Source organism: Spermophilus citellus, assembly GCF_964194105.1.
Source record: "Spermophilus citellus genome assembly, chromosome: 12".
NCBI classification, from domain to species: Eukaryota; Metazoa; Chordata; class Mammalia; order Rodentia; family Sciuridae; genus Spermophilus; species Spermophilus citellus.
In genome coordinates this window covers 127,740,664-127,759,248 of record NC_138198.1, presented here as the reverse complement: position 1 = coordinate 127,759,248, position 18,585 = coordinate 127,740,664, and the positions used below count along the sequence as shown (strand labels likewise).

The window sequence follows — 18,585 nt, the reverse complement described above, 5'->3', positions numbered from 1 at the left end:
CTTACATCTGTGCCTTGTATGCTGGCCCGTCGGGCTGGTTAGCATAGCCATCACCTTTTAAAAGAACCTTATTTGTACAATGGGACACTAGTTAGCCTTTAAAAAGCAGGAAGTCCTGTCATTGGTGACAACATGGACTATCCAGGAGGACATCATGCTAAGTGAAACAAGCCAAGCACAGAGAGACACGCACCTCATCATCTCATTGAACATGAAGTCTAAAAAGTAGAACTGCAGGAAGTAGAAGGCAGCTACAGAGGCGGGCAGGGGCGAGAAGAGGCGGGCAGAGGCAGGCAGACAGAGGGGTGGAGTCCATGCTCAAGTCCGGGTGATCAAAGATTTTAGTGAAGTTTACCAGAGACAAATGGCCACACACGCAGCCCAAGTCCAATGCTTCTGATGCCTGAGTGGCTCCCTGGCCTCTGGCTTCTCTTCTGGAAACCTCGGCAGGGATTGCAGTTGTTGTACGTCCAAAAGGGCCAGCACAGTCATGTTCCCCTCCACAGCCTGTCCCGTGCTCATGAGCTCTTGGCCGGCACCTCAGCTCGGTCACCACGGGTGGGCTTCTTCTCACAGCCCACCACCCCTTCTCCTGACCCCCACCCTTCACTGCCCAGCCCTGGACCCTCCACCTGCATTTCCTCCTGAGTCCATTGAAACGCTGATGTCAACAACGCTTCTTCTGTTTGCTCTACAAGAACAGCTTTTAGAGTGGACTTCCTCCTTGTGTAGAAGTCAGTCTCAGTTCTTCCTAAGTTGGAGTCTTCAGTATGTTCACAGGAGAGAGTGAAGGAGTGCGTGTGTGCGCGTGTGTGCGTGTGTGTGCTCGTGCTCAAAGGAGAGGGGGGCGGGAGAGAACTACAGAGTACCAGGAATTATCTATGCATAAAGAAATTAAAAGAGAATATTTTCCAGAGCAATTGAAGCCCATCTCCTGAACAATGACGACAGCTCCTCATTTTCGACAACAATAGAGGGCACGTAGGAGTCAGCTCATTAGAATATCTGCGGCTCTTTTCTGTTCTCTCTGCATTAAGCCCCCATAATGTCAGTTGTCACTTATTAATGACAATTAACTAGTAATCAGCAGTGAGACTCTTCGAGGTGGTCTTTGCCTGACAGGTGAAGAAAGAGAACATTGCCTAGTGCCACACAGTGACACGGAGCCTTCAAAGGGAGCCCGGCATTTCCATAAATTATTTCAGAAAGAAATTTTCCTTTATACATTCTCTCTAAAGCTTAAGGATCTTTAACCCTAGAAAGGCCACACTCCCTCTCCTTCTCGTGATGCTTTCCTTACAAGTGAGATCTCCAAAGCATCGACAGCTGCTGTAATGGGTTCTCCCATCCACCAGTCACCTTGATTCTGAGTCTTTTCCCACTTTAAGCGGCTTAGTTTATGTCTACTTATGATGCATAACTTAATGATGTCCACCCATGATACATATCCTTGGTCATGCCCACCTATGATGCAAAACCTAGGTCTTGTCCACCCACCATGCATAATTTTAGTCTTGTCCACCCTCCATACATAACTTGGTCTTGTTCACTCATGACACATAACCTTGGCCTTGTCCACTTGCCTTGTATAACCTCAGTGCTGTCTACCTATCATGCATAATTTGGTCTTGTCCACTCATGACACATAACCTAGGTCTGGTCCATCGGCCATGCATAACCTTGGACTTGTTTGCCCATCACGCATAACTTTGGTGAAGCCTTTATGGCTACACTTGTTGCATTTCACCAGCTACTCCTTTGGGCCAGTGGCTCAATTCTATCTTTGCAGTCTTTCTGCCTCTGTCTTTCTGTATCCCTGTTTTTCTCTCTCCTTCGTGTGCATCTATTTGTTCTTCTCTCCTTACTAATACCCTGGCAGAATGACTGTTACCTTTTTTTAGAATTGAAATAGAAATTGTAAACCCAGTCGCACGTCAGAATTCTCCAGCCTTACTTATCTGTATGGGGTCTACCCTGAGTCTTACCTTTCCTATTGCTCTCCTAAGACCAAACAAACAGACAAACAAACAAACAAAAACCCATTCCCCTACCCTGTATCTAGACTTTGTGGACATAGATGACAGATAGGCACTTATCTGATAACACACACCTGCCCTCCACAGCTCCTCCTCTGGTTTCCTCCAGGATGCTGAAATCTTGACTAATCTGAAGGACTTGAGGTAGTAGGGCTTTCTGAGAAGTCTATCAAATATTGCTGCAGGATAAAAGTGTTTATTTTTTCTTTTTGAGGCTTTAGAAAAGCCAAATTTTCCCTGGGGAAGAGACATGAGGATACCACATGGTGGAGAAAACAAGTGCAGCCAGGGTTCTACCTGCCAGGACCACACTGAGCAGGGCACTGCCAGGTTCATGCAATTAAAAAAGAAAAAAAAAGGTTGGTGCATCTATTCATGTTAGAACAATGCTATTAGGCTGTTCCCCTAGTGTGGAAACTGTTGGCACAGGACGTGACCCTGAACCAACACTGAACCATCAGGTTCCATCCTGTGCCAGGATTCCACTCTGCAAGAGGTGTTGCTGGAAGCAGGTAGGAGAAACTCCAAAATCCAAGTGCCTTCACAAAAGAAGAGGATGCTTTTATTGAAATAACTTTTAAGAAAACTGAGAGGTCAACTGGTAACAGTAACTTTGTGACCCTTTGTTTCATAAACCCGTTGTTTCCTCGGAGAAGCTCAGAGTGATAGGAACTTGCTGCCTCTGCACCCCCAGTCATTGTTTTGTGGGAAGGGTTTGTTCAGAGGATATTACAATGCTTCCATGACAACAAATAAGATGCTACATGTTGCAAGGCTCTAACTAGCTCACTGGAACTCGAGGCAGAAAACTCACTTCCACAAAGAACTGTCATTGTAAATGCCTTCCCAGTTAAAAAAAGGAAAGATATTCTTCATAGTAATCTGAAATTTGAACAAAGTCCTTTCCATCCAATTTCTGCCTAAAGATTATTTCACATTTTAATGCCATTGGTTTTCACTTACTGATAAAGGAATGGTGGAAAGGGAAGATGTCCCAACCAAGGCGTCCAGAGGCCAAGTATGAGATGTGGTCATTTGTCAAGCCATTCAATGCCATGGAAGCCCATGGTCCCACTAAAGGAGAGCACTATTTGAATGTCATCCAAAGATTCTGCATGTCAAAGTTAATGACTTTTTAAACTTCATGGCTCTAAAAGAATAAGGACAGGGAAATCCAAGAGGAGAATGGATTGCTCTTAAAGTAGAAATTCGATTTTACTAAGTTATAAATAATGGTATACAGATTAAATTTAGGGCACTACTGTCTCTTAAAGTTAACAAATCAAGGCATAACTAAATATTTGCTTTCCATAATGTTAATGATGTTAGTAAAGGTTGAAATTGGCAAATGCAATGATTAATTGATCAATAATTAACTGATTTAAAATTGGGCATAACAGTACAGGGTATTTATCAGAAAGTTATGACTTAGAAATATGACTCAATCATATTTCAATTTCATTTCACATCATCTGAAACTGCACTTCATAAAGGATTTTAAAATTCTCACCTTCTTAGTTTTCCTGTGATACAGCACACACTATATATTCCATATTTCATTGTTCTACAAAGAGAAAGTGAAATTCTTAGTCCAGTCAAGTGTTGAAAACTGGAAAAAATACTTTAAAATGCAAAAAAAAGTATTAAAAGAAGAAAATCAATTGAAGGGAAGAAACTATTTTAATCTTGTGAACAGCCTGTAAGAGTCCCGCCAAGTCTGGCGGATGGTACCAGTTAGCAGAATGGGGCCTTCCTCCTTATCCACAGAGAGACTGATGGTCCCCGTCTAACCGTCCCCAGCGCCTCTCCATTAATGAATGCACCTGTCAGTCAAGCAAGTTTTCAAAGAAAAATATCCTTGTGATTTAAGCTTTTTTAAAATAATGTTTCAGTCTTAAAGACATCTTTTAAATTCATCTTAAGCAATGTATTTTCTCTATTTTTTTAGTTTCTATGTATGCCACGTCTCAAATATTTTAACAAAATGTGATCAAATACATGCCCACTGCTTCTACTGTCTGTCTGAAGTAAAATACCTGTAATGCCTCATTCTTGACCAGTCAGGTCAAACTGAAAATGACTGACCAGTTATGGTCAGCTTCTTAATGGCTGTTGGTAAGAAATCTTCTTGCTCTGTGTGGAGAACCACTCCCAGCACCCCAGGGGGCCTCCTGACCATGATGCAGGTACCACCCTCCTTGCTGTCCTCAACACTGGCCCATGAGAAACCTGGGTCCCAGACATTGGGCTCTCAGTTAGTGCCCCGTGACCTTGAGCTCTGGAGCAGCTCCCTGCAGGAGCGACTCCTGGTGGAGATTTCTGCAGTGGTCCATGTCTCCCACCTTCCAGCCACAAGTGTTTTATTTTATAGACTGCATCCTTGGTGGTCACTCTCATCTTGCCAAGTACTCTACTTTTTTGAAATTACTTTTGTTTACTACTCAATATTAATTGCAAATTACTAACATAAAATATGGAATTTGGAGCTTTCTTCCTATTAGCAAGTCAAGCAATTTGGAGACAGTACAAAAGCCCACTGTTGACCTGAAGCCATCGGAGGCATTTCATGAGACACAGTACTGTGGACTGAAGTGGGAGAAAAGGATTGATAGCTAGTCATCTCATGTTAATCCTTGGGGCCCAGGGAAACCCTTTCCTTCTGTGTTGCTGGGCTGTATGTGAAGCTTGCATGATGGCACCTGAGATTAACTGGAATCCAAACTCAGGAGCAAGGACTCTGAAAATCATACATGTTCTTAAGCAATATTCTCTTTAAATCACATAAATAAATAATAGACTTTTAATTTATCATAAATTTAATAATCTATATTATATTGGCCAGTTAAAGAAAATGGCCTATTTTAAAAAAAATCACACCTCTACATTCACAAAGCAAAGTTGTGTAAGCGTGGTGGCTCTCCAGCAAATGGCCATGTGACCCAGCACCAGCTCTACTGTGAGCAACCTGGGTACATGTTTTACACTGTGGTATAGAAATTTCAGGTCTAAGTATTTGTTTTAAGGAAATAATTGGTAACATCCACAACAATATTAAGTGGAATGTTCTTTGAACTCATTGTAAGAGTGAAAATCTGAAAAGATATGTGTTGTTTTAGAAAAATTATCTGGCAAGAAACTGATTAAATAAAGTACATCCCAATAACATTAAACACTTCATGATTGGGAGAGCTACATTATCTGTTGCCAGGTAAGAGAAAGGAGGCACAAACTAGGTTCAGCCCACTTCCTGTTTATAGGAAAATGGAAAAAGGCCAGCACTAAAGTGACCCTTCTCTAGATGAAAACAGTCATTTCTATTTCTTTCTTTAGGCCTTTGTTTTCCATTTTCTGCACTGACTATGCATTACTGTTATCCTAAGAAAATCACATAAAAAGCACAAGTTCTCTCCACTGGAGAGTCTACTCTTTGGTATCTTAAAAGTTTACAAGGTCATTACTTAGCTTTCACAGTATCAGCATCTCCAGAGAAACTGTAATAAAGTAGGTAACAAGAAAATTATACCTTGGAAAAGAGAAACCGTTATTGGTATGTACAGGTTTCTAAAAGTTCCTAAGTAGTTTAGATTTGCTGTAGACTAAGGTTAACAGCTCTTTAAAGATTATCAGTTACAGAAATGGAGAGACACAGATCTTAAGCTTCTGTTTGTGAACACGGTCTTCAAGTTTGTTTCCTCACATAAACTACTGTCCATTGTCATTTCACTGGTTCTCTTCTAATATCAATGAAGCAACAGGGACATCTCCCTGTGCCCACATCCTGAGGAACATCTCCAATGTTCTAAGATCCTACATGTGAAGGGAAAATATTTGAATAGTTATTAAATCCAAGGTTCAAGCTGCAACATAATGAGAAATGTGGTTATGTTTGCCTGTGCACAGTGACAGGCTAGCCCAACAGAAATGCTGGCCAAGACGTCACCTAGCTCCTCTCTGGCCTCCTGCCCTTGGCCCTCCTCCCACACCTACAAATGGGATGGGTGGCTGGCTCCCCCAGCCCTTCAGGGCCACTTTGTCCCCGTGCTTCACAAGAGACAGGTCTGTTGCCCACCCAGGGCTAAAGAGGATTCAAGGGACAGGGGACCTCATGCCATGTGAGGGGCCTATTTGCTGGGACACAAAGCAGGACAACAGATTTACTTAAGCAGATGGAGAAGGTAGAAATGAGTGAATCTTCAAGCTGTGGGCATTGGATTTGCGGATTATTCTGTCTCTTTCTATCTGTGCAGACTGGGCTTCTGCATCAGCAGGCATACCTGTGTACAACCGAAGTCGGTAAAACTCACAGCAAATGCACTTTATGTTCAGATCCAGAAAAATAAGGTGTTGCGATTTGCAACAGTTGGTGTCTGCTGAAAGGATGTGCAGCCTCAGGCCCAGGTTGTTCTCATCACCGTCCACCAGCCCAGGCTGAGCTCTATGCCCCAACTCCCAGGTGTGGGCTCTAGCTCCCTGGAGCCTGTCATTGGGTGATAAATCACAGGGGTCCTGCGGCAAAAGCTTTGGCGGCTCAAAGCCCAAGTTCTGTCCATCGAGAACCATATGACCATGAGCAAGCACCTCTCCTTGCTATGCTTGGGCTGTGCTGCAAACTGGAGGTGAAAGTGTGGGTGCTAGAGCAACGAGGTGTAAGGGGGGAATAAGTGCCCTGTGTGTAGCACACTCAGCACAGGCCCCGGCACACAGTAGGACTTGGTCATGTTGAGTGGGATCACCACCTTAGTAGTATTAAGAAACTGACTCTCCTGCGCATTGACTGGGAACTCGGACTGAGGATAGTATGCAGCCTGTTACGAAGCACAGGGAACACAGTCCAGGGGGAACCCCGAATTCTCTCTAGTGATCAGAGTTCAGATTGCAGCAGCTCTGACATTCCTGTGGCTTATCAGGACTGTCCCCACCAGCCCCTCCTGGGCAGCCTCACTGCCCTGCAACCGCACCTGCTGCCTCACCCTCTTACTAGGAGGGTGAAATACCTGTGGGCTGTGGTAAAACGAATATAACTTCCGAGGATGAATATGCAAAGACTCCACGCTACCGCCACAGGCCTGATTGGTATTCCTTGCTGTCACCTCTGAGCCCAAAGTACATAATCACCCAGTAATTGAACTGAAATGTCTAAATGGTTGAAGCTCCTAAAGGACACAGCTATTTACCAATGAAAAAGAAATCAGAAAAATTCAGCAAACCTCCCTGGCGCTCTGCCGCATTAGCACAGAAGCCCGTGCAAACATGACTCACCCAGACCCGGGCCTCCCCTCCATCATCAAGGAAGCAGAGTGATCCTCAGCATCGTGGGCGATGCGGGAAATAATTAAAATATCACAACTGCTTAGCTGCGTCTGAACAGAGCTGTGTAAGTTCTAACCTTTCTCAGGATATAAATCTGATGAAAAATTTTAAAAAGGTAAAAAGTGAAATCCTCTGCTTAAATGCTTCTAGGGAGGTTAAAAAAAAAAAAAGACGAGTACAGAGAGCATCAGTGTCCATGTGTCCCTCAAAATGGACTGAGCAGGGAATCCTGGACTCATGGCCACGTCATGGCACGGATGGGCAAGGGTCCTGGCCGCCTCAGTGCAGTCCGCAGTGTCCGGAGCAGTCTGCAGAAATAAGACGTGGCTCAAACACTGAAATAAAGGGCAGCTGGGTCCTTTTTTTTTTTATCGTACATTTTTAAAAGCTCAGAAATCAGGTTTTCCTCTTTGCAGAAATAGAGAACTAATTCCAAGATCCCCGGGGTCTGTGAAGCTGGAGCAAGACCTACCCGTCTACTCCATCATTAAGTCCCCAGATGTACACAAAGGTTAATTACAAATATTTCTAAACAGTGCAAAAGGATTCTCTGAAGGAAGCATCACAGGCTGTCTAGGTACAAAACAGCCACGGTGCGATGGCTAACCTCGGTAATCCCTGGCACCCAGGGGAGGTAAAAATTTTAATTATCACTTTTAAAAATGCAATACTTATCATCTGAATGAAGCATGTCGACACACAAATCATGAAATGATGATTCTGAATAGAATCTGTGTTGGTTGATTGCATAAGCAATACCTCTTGCTGCTGAAATAGCATCTCAAAGGCAAAATAATGACGACATGACGATCCATGTAAATCAAGAACTGCGTGTGGGTTTATTTTACATTTGAGAAAACAGGGGATTTAATTGTGTGAACCAAAATGTACTGTACAATATTAATGACAGAACATCAAAATGTATAATTAATAGTGCAGTGCTCGCTTGGTCTTTATTTATTTATTTTTGTCTGATAGTTCCTCTGAGTACATGCATCGGGGAAGACGCAGGTGCCAGGAAGATTTCTCTGTTTAAATCAAGCTGCAGGAACTAAATTTTATTCAAAAATTGTGGTTTTACATTATATACACAGAAATTTAATATAAAATGACAATATAAAAAGTTAAAAGAGAAAGCATACAGCCAGAAGGTACAAAGAAAGCGGAATAGATTAAAATGATACGATATGTAACATACAGGAATTTTTAAGCTGATGCTGGCAACTTACAAGGAAAAGGACTTCAACATTTGCCCCCCTTTTTTTTTTCATTTACCAATGCAGCACGCTATAGAAAGGTCAGCTTGTACCAAAGCTTACATTTGTAAATAACTATAAACGGCAGTATTTTACAGGAAAAAAGAAATAGCATTTTTACACATTTTTAAATAATAGCTTGCATACTTCTTTTTCTTTTTTTTTTTTTTTCTTTTTTGTCAAAGTGTCACTTTCAGCATCCAGAGGGTTTGGGCATAGTGGCAACGGGGGGTCGCTGTTGCTGCTTGTGATTTTTGTTTTAAACGTGTAGAGTCCTGGCCTCCTCGCCCATGAGTCCTCGACAGCTTTCTGCCTTGCAATGGCTGCATGCATGTTTCCCTCGCAAACCAGTCCTGCATATAAAAGCTCATTTTTTAATTATTAAATAAGTTTTGTGTCTGACACAGCTTTTGATCTGAATGAAATGCCTTTAAGCCTTTTTTTCTTTCTTTCCTTTTTTTTTTTTTTTTTTTGAGTGAAAGGCACAGAGATGCAATTACATCCTCAAAGGGTTAAATTTGACACCACCAGGTTCTATGACCTTTATTGTCATGGCAACTTTGTAATTTTAGGATGTCTTTTTATCATTGCTATTTGTGTCTTTCTTTACTGCTAAATAAGGTCTCTGAGTAGTGTGCCCCACTATTTCCTACAAAAGATAGCTTAACATCAAGAACAGATGTTGAAAATAAAGGTCAGACTTTGACTCACAGAAAAAGAAAAATAACATGCACAGATCAGACAAAGAGCATATAAATATAACTACAAAATATGTGTAAGAAAAACCAAGGTCCAGAGAGGCAGTCCAGCAACAAAGGAAAGACTGATTTCAGCGGCTCAGGCCAGGCCTAGTGCAGTACGACGACGACGTTTAGTGCAATGTTCTGCGGTCACTTGCAAACCTGGACGCTACTGTTTCTCCAGCTCAGTCACGTAGATCAGGTGGTCCTCTGGGGACTTGCCGTGCGTCTTACTAAGGTGCAGTTTGACTGCGTGCTTGCTCGCAAAAGTCCGGTTGCAGAGCTTGCACTGGAATGTGGAGCCCAGGTCTTCCTCGGCGGCCCCCAGCGGGCCCAAAGTCTTGTTTGCGAGGACTTTGGAGACATTCTGCTGCTCTTGAATCTGACTGAGTGGCAGCTTGGAGAGGTCCTTCAGGCTGAAGCCCAAGTGCGTCTCCAGATGGCTGATGTAGGTGGAAGCAGTTCTGAATTGAGAGGCACAATCGTTGCAAAAGAAAACAGGATGCCCTGTGTCAAGGTTCTTGAGGAATTTTGTTCCCCCTGTCCTCCTCAGCTGGTACTTGACATTGGCCAGCCAGTGGCTGATGGTGGTCATGGAGAGACCAGTGAACTTGGAGATGTGCACCCGCTCCTGTGGGCCCAGGTCCGACATGATATACTTGCCCTCAGCGGTCTCCCGCAGGCTGGAGGCAAACTGAGCCTGCAGGATGAGCAGGTGCTGGGGGTTCCAGTTGGACTGGCGCCCCTTCCTCTTGTGGACAGGCGACAGCTCGTCCAGCGCCTCCTCGAAGCTGCTGCCGTCTGCATCAGACTTCTCTGACACGGTGGAGGGTGTGGAGGACTTGGGGGTCAGCCGCCCAGTGAGGTTCTTCACCATGTCGGAGATATCCATGAGGGCGCTCTCCCGGAGAGGCGACGACTCCGAGTCGGCCACACCAGAGACCAAGGGCTTGCTTTTGGACTTGGTCAGGTCGATGGGCTGGTCGCTGTTCTCGTAGTAGTACCGGTCGATGGCGCCGGTCTGCTTCGCCGGGGGCGTGGGGTAGACGGGCTTGTCCAGCATGCTGTGGCTGATCTTGTACAACATGGCCAGTGGGTCCAGAGAGGGGCTCACAGGCTTGGACACCTTGCCCAGGTGGGTATTCATGATGGACTGCAAAGCGCTCAGGGGGTTGATGAAGGAAGGTTCCGGCGAGTGGTCTGTGATGATGCCCAGGTTGTTACAGCCATTGGTGACCTTGGCCTTGAGAGGGTCCGTGCCCTTGGGGGTGTGCGCCTCCACCTGGCCCTCCTTCCTGGCCTTGCCGGCCTCGGCATCCGGGCCCTTCTTCAGCGGCTTGCCACCACTTTCCTCGGCCTTGGGAAAGTCTTTATTCTCCTTGGCGGGGGGAGACGCTGCCTTGGCCGGGGAGCTCTTCTCCTTCTCCGCCGGCCTCTCCTCCTTCTTGGCGCTGACCTTGCCGGTGACCTTCTCCACCAGCTCCTCCATGGCGGACACGTTGCTCCGGTGCGGCGGCGGCGTGAGGCTCCCGGGGGAGTGCAGCAGCGCGTTGTGCTCGGCGGAGGACAGCGGCTTCACGCTGCCCACGTAGGACGGCTGCGCCTGCGCGCTGTGCGCGGCCGCCGGCAGCGGCTTCACGGTGCCCGGCAGCTGGTAGGCGGCGTGGATGCTGGGGTAGCCGCCCCACGAGGGCGCGCCGTTCTGCGCTTTGCTGATGGCGGTGGACACGGTGTTCTCCAGGGACTTGAGAATGTCCACGCCCCCCTTGGGGCTGTCGTCCAGGTCCTCCTCACGCAGGTACTGGTAGAGGGCCGTCGGCTCGAACTTCTCCGTGGCATCCTCGCTCTCCTCCTTGATCTTCTTGTCCACGTCGCCTGCCGGCGCCGGAGCCTTCTCCTTCTCGGGCTCTTTCTTCTCTTCTGAGGCGGTGGAGCCTGCAGGGGAGTCCGGCTGCTTCTTGATGCTGGAGGCCGGCAGGCGGGTGTGGGTGGTAGGGGGCAGGGGTATGGACTGGATCTTCTCTTCCACCACGGGGTCCAGAACCAGCTGCTTGCCTTTCTTGGAGGCCGAGGTCGTCACCTTCAGAAAGTGTCCGGTGACCATCATGTGGGCCGTTAGCTGCTGCAAGGTGTCGTGGGAGCTGCCGCACTCCATGCACTTGAGGATCTGCGCTTTGCGGGCCTCAAACTGCCACGTGTAACTAGCACCGTTCTGGTAGCCGTAGCGGTTATTTGGGGTGACGTAGGGGTTTGCAGTTTTCTGGTCCTTGGAGGACTCGCTCAGGGCAACCTCTGCGGCCACGCCTGTGGGCTCCGGGGAACAAGGGGACGCCAGGTCCTGCAGTGCTCGCTTTTTGGTAGAAGGGACCAGTTTGGTGATGGCTGGCACCGGCTCCTTCAGAGGCACTTTCTGGTAATGCTTTGTTTTGATCATGTGGACGCTGAGGTCCTGTAAGGACTCAAAGGAGTGTCCACAGTACATGCACTTCAGCACCTTCTGCGCGTCTTCCTTCCCCTCCATCTCCATCAGGGAGCGCTTCCTGGGCTTGGACCACCGCTTGGTCTTCTCAGAGTCCTTGTCCCTGTTGTCATCTCGGTAGTGGCCCGTCTCATTCATGTGCACGGTGAGTTCCACCAGTGTGTCATAGGCAGCACTGCAGTCTTTGCACCGAAACTTGCTGGCCCCAGTGAACACGGAGCCGTAGAGTTTGTTGTTCTGGCGGTAGAGCTGCACGGTGCTGAACAGGCTGGGCTCCGGGAGCAGCCCGTAGGACGAGGTCTGCTGCAGGGTCTTGGCCAGGGCGGCCTGGTGCCAGTCGTACCCGGAGCTGCTGCTGGTACTGGTGGTGCTGCTGTGGCTGGTGCTGGTGCTGCAGCTGGTGCTGGCGGAGCTGGCCGTGGTGCTGGCTGTGCTGGCAGGGGGCGTCGGGGTGGGGGTGGAGCTCTCCTTCTGGCCGGCATCATTGTTGCTGGTGGTGGACCCCGACTTCTTTAAATCCAAAGCTAAGCTAGACCAGCAGGACTCCGAGAACAAGTTTGCATACACAGCTTTGATCTGTGCCAAGCTGTCCTGGGGGTATGAGATGCTGTCTGGACCCTGCGGATCCTCCTTCTCTTCTTTGGAGGAAGAACTTTTGAAATGGGCTAGCTGGTCACTGTTCTCACTGAAGGGTGACCCGTAGCCAGCGTCCTGATTGGTCACAGTGCTGACGGGGGAGTTCTGGTAGCTCTGGGCCTCTTTGATTTCTGTCTCTTCATCACACACAAATTCGCCCTCCTGGATGTCCAAAGACAGCCCACCATCCTCCACGTGCTCTCCATCTATTTCTGCTGCCTTCAACTCTTCCTCGGGAACATAAGCTAGGAGAGAAAAATGAGGTGCAGTTAGAAGGCGTACATCATCTTCAAGGACGTGGCCTCCCCAGCAGTTAGGTGATCTTTAAAAAGATGTTTGTCAGCCAGGCTCCCAGGCTACAAGGCCACCCCAACTCTGTATCTTCCTACTTTGCCACTATGTGGCAGGAAATAGGTTTCCCCACCCTGGTAAAACTGGCTCAACAGAGCAGCCTAAACTGTGGGGCAGCATTGCCAATGTGGCAGAGGAAGCCAGGCAGGAGGGCAGGAGCCGACCACATCCCCCAGGGATTCCTCCTGTAGGCCTTTCCCCGTGACCTGCCAGTCCCCTTGTGACTTCTATGAGATAAGTATTTGGAAACACTCATAAAGCCAGGACCTGTCTATCAACATTTTGGGAGAGATTTCATAGGCAATAGTATATGGTTTCCATAAATAAAAATACTTCTGCAACAAATACTGCCTGCAACAAAAATACTCTGGTCTCCACTAAAAAGAACACAACACAACATCACCACTCTCCTGCATGGACCAAACACAGCACCATCTATGTGGGGGTGCCAGACCGGTGACCAAGAACCACTGCCATCTACCAATGTCCAAAGCAGCATCATACACCATAGCTCAAAAGAGGAAATGAGCCAAATGTCCATCGATCAATGAATGGATGAGCAAAAGATGCATGGAGTGTCATCCAGTCTTAAAAAGAAAAACAGTACACCTGCTACACCATGGTGAACCTCAAAGACACTGTGTCACCTGAGGCGAGTGGTCACAAAGGGCAGGCACCGTATGACCCACCTTACGTGAGGTCCTTATGATAGAAGCATAGACATGAACAGTGGTGTGGTGGACAGGGACAGGGGAGCAGGGAATGGAGAGCTGCTGTTGGGGGCCACATTTCAATTTTGCAAGATGGGTAAGTTCTGAGATGGGAGGAGGGGGTGGCAGCTCAGTGATGGGAGCATTCTCAGTGCCACTTAAAAATGATAAAATGGTGACCTTTTTGCTATGAATCTTATCATGATAACATTTTTTATTATAAAAGGCAACAGTGAATGCTCCATCCGCCTGCCCAGGCCTACAGCTGCACAACACAGTGGCTTCATGGGTTCAGGGCCATGTCTCCCAGGCCACCTGTATGTCCTGTAAGGACACCTGTATTTCCTGCAAGGACAGGAACACATGGTGTTGGATGGAGCCTTGATGTTTACTGCAGGTCAATTTAGACACCTAATATGTCACATATCTTCCTAATTCTCAAGGGGGGATCATTGCATGAATTACCTCCTAAACTTACTTGACCTAGGTACTTTATTTCTTAAAAAAAAAACTGGGGAATTTTTTGGGTTAAGATATTTTCCAAAAAGCCCCTATTAAAATGCAAAGATATGCCCTGAGATGGGTGTCTCATTAAATATAATCATTCATTATCACGTTATCAGAGCCAGATCCTAAGGGAATGTGGCAAAGAACACAGACATTTAAAGGGAGGGTGATGTGCAGGACAGAGAGCATACTGGGCCCCAAGGGGGGATGCCAAGGGCAGGCGGGGCACTGGAGGGCATCTGCCCACGCAAGTGGAAGGCTTCAGATTGTGGAGCAGCATGCAGGATCCTAGCACATGCAGGATCACCTGTGTGCATGTGAGCACATGCGTCCGCATGCTCACATACAGAGAAACTGAGTCAGTCATGTGGAGAGCTCTGGTCAACCCAGGCCCTTCAGAATACCCGCACACACTGTGCTGCTGTGCACACAGCCAGCCCCACCTCCGCACGAGCAGCCTGAGCACGTGTTCACGTGTTCACAGCAGAACACACACCAGCAGTCCACTGATGGGCCCAGGAATTCCAGTTCCTGTTAATACTGCACTGCTAGCATCAGAAATAATCAATGTGCAAGACCCGGGTCTTCAGCTGTGGGCATCGACATCTGGGCAAAACTTTGGATGACTCTGCAGCCCTCCTACAAAGTGAGAGGCTTGCAGAACACAAAGGTGGCTAAGTTCACCCCATTTTCATTTTGCTCATGATGATTGAATGTTCAAGATGGTTCTGTTCTGAGGGTTCCCGACTTGGACCCTCAGCCCAGGGATCCCGCTTGATGGCCTCTGCTCAGGTTCATCCCCTGTCAAGCAACCTAGCTGGGCCATTCTGTTGGAGGAACTTGGGCCCTCCTCCTCTGCGGGGTCTCGTGAGGACACTGAAGGCTGCAGGGTATCCTGGGCAGGGCTGAGCTTGTCTGAACCTGGAAGGCATCAGGGCCCACAGGGTTGGCAGGACTCCGAGCATGCGTCATCCCAGGAGCACACCCTAGCAGCAAGTCTCAGGCACAGCTAAACGTAGGGCAGCAATAAGATTGAGTCCACCCATCTGTGACAGGAGGCTTCATGCCTAGCAACTAATTTAAATGGAACATTCTGTTGCACTAACTCAGCTCCAGTAGGAGAAGCCCATCATTGCGGGTCCATTACTCTCTGTGCCTCCACCCCTGGGTCACAGTGGCCTTCAGGCTGTGCATCTGACTACAAAAAGGCACGCCATGGTCTCTGCAGCAGGGAACCAATCAGTGTTTGCTGAATAATACAATATCCCCCATATCCACAGAGGATATATTCCAAGACCCCAGCGGATGCCTGAAACCACAGCTAGTACTCTGTATCTGATATATTTTCCGATAGAAACATATGATAAATTTTGAATTATAAATTATATATGGTAAAAGATTTATAGAAAGTAATAACACAATAGAATAATCACTGTGTTAAGTAAAATAAGGGTTATTCAGCATAAGCACTGTGATACCACCACAGTTGATCTGATAACTGAGACAGCTAAGTGATTAATGGGAGGGTAGTATATAAAGTGTGGATAGAATGGACAAAGGGATAATTCACATCCCACACTGTACAGAGCAGGATGGTGTGAGTTTTCATCACCCCAACTGGAATACATGTAATTTAAAATTTATGCATCATTTCTGGAATTTTTTAATTAATATTTTCATACTGTAGTTGGCCAAAGGTTACTACAGATAAGGGAGGATTTCTGTAGATGACTTTGTATTGGTCAACTTGGGCATATTAAAATTCTGCAGACTGGGTGGCCTAACAAATATTTACTTCCCACAGTTCTGAAACTCTAAGGTCAAGGTCCAGTGAGTTCACTTTCTGGCACAGCCTCCTGGCTTATAGATGGCCCCTTGGTCCTCAGAGGCCTGTCCTCCAGGTGATGGTGAAGAGCTCTCTCTCTTCTTCCTCGTGAAGGACACTGCTATGAATTCTATGGATTCAGTTCCCACCTACAGCCTCACTTAACTTTATAATGTTCCAAAGCCCATCTCAAATGCAGTCAGTCCATGGGGAGGCACAGCCCAACATGTAGACTTGGGGGACATAATTCACTGCACAGGGGGCTTTCTCTAAACTGAAAGTAGACATGGGAACCGTGTGTGCCTGCAGGCCTTGCTCAGTATCAGCCAAGCCTCAGCCTCTCTGTGGACACAGGAGCCCACACAAGATGGGAGGGATGGGTCAGGTGGCGTGTCAGGACCTAGGACAGCATGCACTGACATAGGTGGCTTCCTCCCATGCTGCCCTCTCATGTGTCCTGCTCTCCTCTTGTCCCAGTGGGATGGGGGTCATTGAGACCATGCCCCTTTCCAGGTCCATTCCTGAGGCAGTCCAGCCTCACCTGGAGGCTTCTACCTTGAGCTAACATTCATCTGGCCATTCCACAGCCCCAACACAACAGACATGCTGACCTGGGACCATCAGGCAGAACCACACAAAACAGGAGGCCTCCTAAGCAGGTGTTCTTCAGTAAGCCACACCCTCAGAGGCCATGTCCACATGCACACTCTGCAGAGCTGACTTGGAAGAGGTGGCATCACCCTGTCCCCCTGAGCCATGTCCTGGAGTATGACGGGTAGGCTGCAGGGCATCTTCAGGAAGGAGGCAGCCCAGCATGGTCCCAGTGAAGGCTAGCTCTGGGCCTCTCTGCCCCAAGGTTGGCACACTCCCCTTCCAGATGCCCCTGTCCTGTCTGGAGGTGGCTTCTGCTCCTTCTGCCTGCTACACTCCTGGGAGTGGCCCAGGGCTTCAGTGCTGGCCTCCCATCTGCCCTCCCGAGCTCTGCGCCTCCGGGTTGTGTCATCTGCATGGCCATTCCCCTGCAGCTGGCTCTGTCAGCCATAACTCCCACATCTGCCTGCCTGTAGCACCAAAGCCCTCCACACCCCAGCCAACCCACCAACACCAGCCTTTCTGCGCCGCCTCGGCAAGGCTGCCTGAGCGCCCGTGTCTGAGGAAGGCAGGAGGTGAGCGAGGTGCACACAGGACACCCTTCCACGGCCCTGCCATCCCTCTTCCGTACAAGGTCCTCACTCGGCGCTGCAGCATCAGAGAACAGGTGTAGGCTACCAGGAGGCACTCCCTGAGGCCCCGCCTCCAGCCACACCCAGCTCCGCCCACCCACTGCAACCTCAGGGCTGTTGTGACAGCCTCCACCAGCCTCCTCCCACCCGCTTCCCAACACTCCTCCAGGCTGCCCCTGGCTCTGCCTCCCAGTTGCAGTCCACCACAGCCAGCCCCTGCCCCCAGGCCCTCCTGTCCATCTGGCCATGGCAGCCCATCTCCCTAGAGGCATGCTGTCTGAGGGGCCCCTTCTTTGCCTGGTGAAAGCCACTCTCCCTCAAGGGGGACTCAGATGTCCTGCTTCATGGCAGTATTGCTGCCCAGGATTGCTTCTCTCTGCAGGAACAAGGACATTTCCCTGTCTGCCCTCACCCCGGGGCTTTCTCACTCACCTAACACTGAGCAAGGCCCATGGCTCAGGGCCCAGCACCTGCCTCCCCATGCCCCGCTGAACTGCACTTCAAGTATCACCAACATGCCCACATTACAGCACTGAGACCCAGGGAGGCTGTCTGACTCCCACCGAGTGGCACAGAGTGCGAACCAGCTGAGCTCAGGTCCCCCGACCCCCGTGCAGGCACTTCCCCTCCTGCTGCTAGTCCCCAGCTACCACCTTTGTCTCCCTGAGCATCCAAGTGCTGGGTAGACATGGAGAAATGAATGAATAATGACCCAAATTTGTTCTGTATGAAGTATTTAGGGGACTTTTTTAAGTGCCAGACATGGTGTTATAAATAAAAGAATCTCAAAAAAGAATAAAAGGAGAGAATTTAAAAATCTGACATCTGACCCAATAAATTTATTTTTGGAAGTATAATCTAAGAAGATAATATGAAGTGCAGAAAAAAGCTTTCTGTGCAAAGATGTCCTTTACAGTATTAGGCCACGTAAAACTGGCCCCAGTCTGAATCTTCAAGGGTAGGGCCAGTGAGTGAGTTAGAGCGGTCCTAGGAGGCAATGTCACTCAAACATGAAGGGTGCTCTAATGACATGAGCAAGTCATTAAGGGGGAGGGGCAGAAGACACAGCTGTACAGGGAGTTCCATGGGAACATCCTTTTCAGAGAATGTTAACAGTGGTCTCCTCCAGATAATGAACGCACGGGTAATCTACTGTCTAGTGGAGTGGCTCTTTGATAAACATGCGTGTTTTCAAAATCTTCTTCAGAGCTTTCAGTTTGACAAACACAGGTTAGCTGCTGCACAGGGCTTCTAGAATGAATTAGCCAACACAGACTCCACTGGGCACCAGGAGCCACAGCCACCATAGGACCTTGAGCCCAGAGAACACCTGGCCGAGGCAGTGATGTCAGGGAGGTTCTGTTGACTGTTACTTCTATTTTTTTTTGATATTGAAAACTGAAGGGGACTGAGTGACAAGCAGGGGTGCAGATGGAGCTGGTGACAGCATCGTGGGCCCTGCCCCAGCTGCACTCAGTCCTCCACACACTGGCTGCCTCCACGTCCCTCCCA

The 18,585-nt window shown here is 48.1% G+C and overlaps 1 protein-coding gene across 1 annotated transcript in view; it reads right to left on the bottom strand.

Moving 5' to 3' along the window:
* Positions 1-8,166: 8,166 nt before the first annotated feature.
* TSHZ1 (teashirt zinc finger homeobox 1) overlaps positions 8,167-18,585 on the bottom strand; it is a 71,287-nt gene continuing 60,868 nt past the window's right edge. The window contains exon 2 of the mRNA XM_081263374.1: positions 8,167-12,702. Coding sequence (XP_081119500.1) covers positions 9,512-12,702 — 3,191 coding nt within the window. The 3' untranslated portion in view covers positions 8,167-9,511. The remainder of the gene's footprint in view (positions 12,703-18,585) is intronic.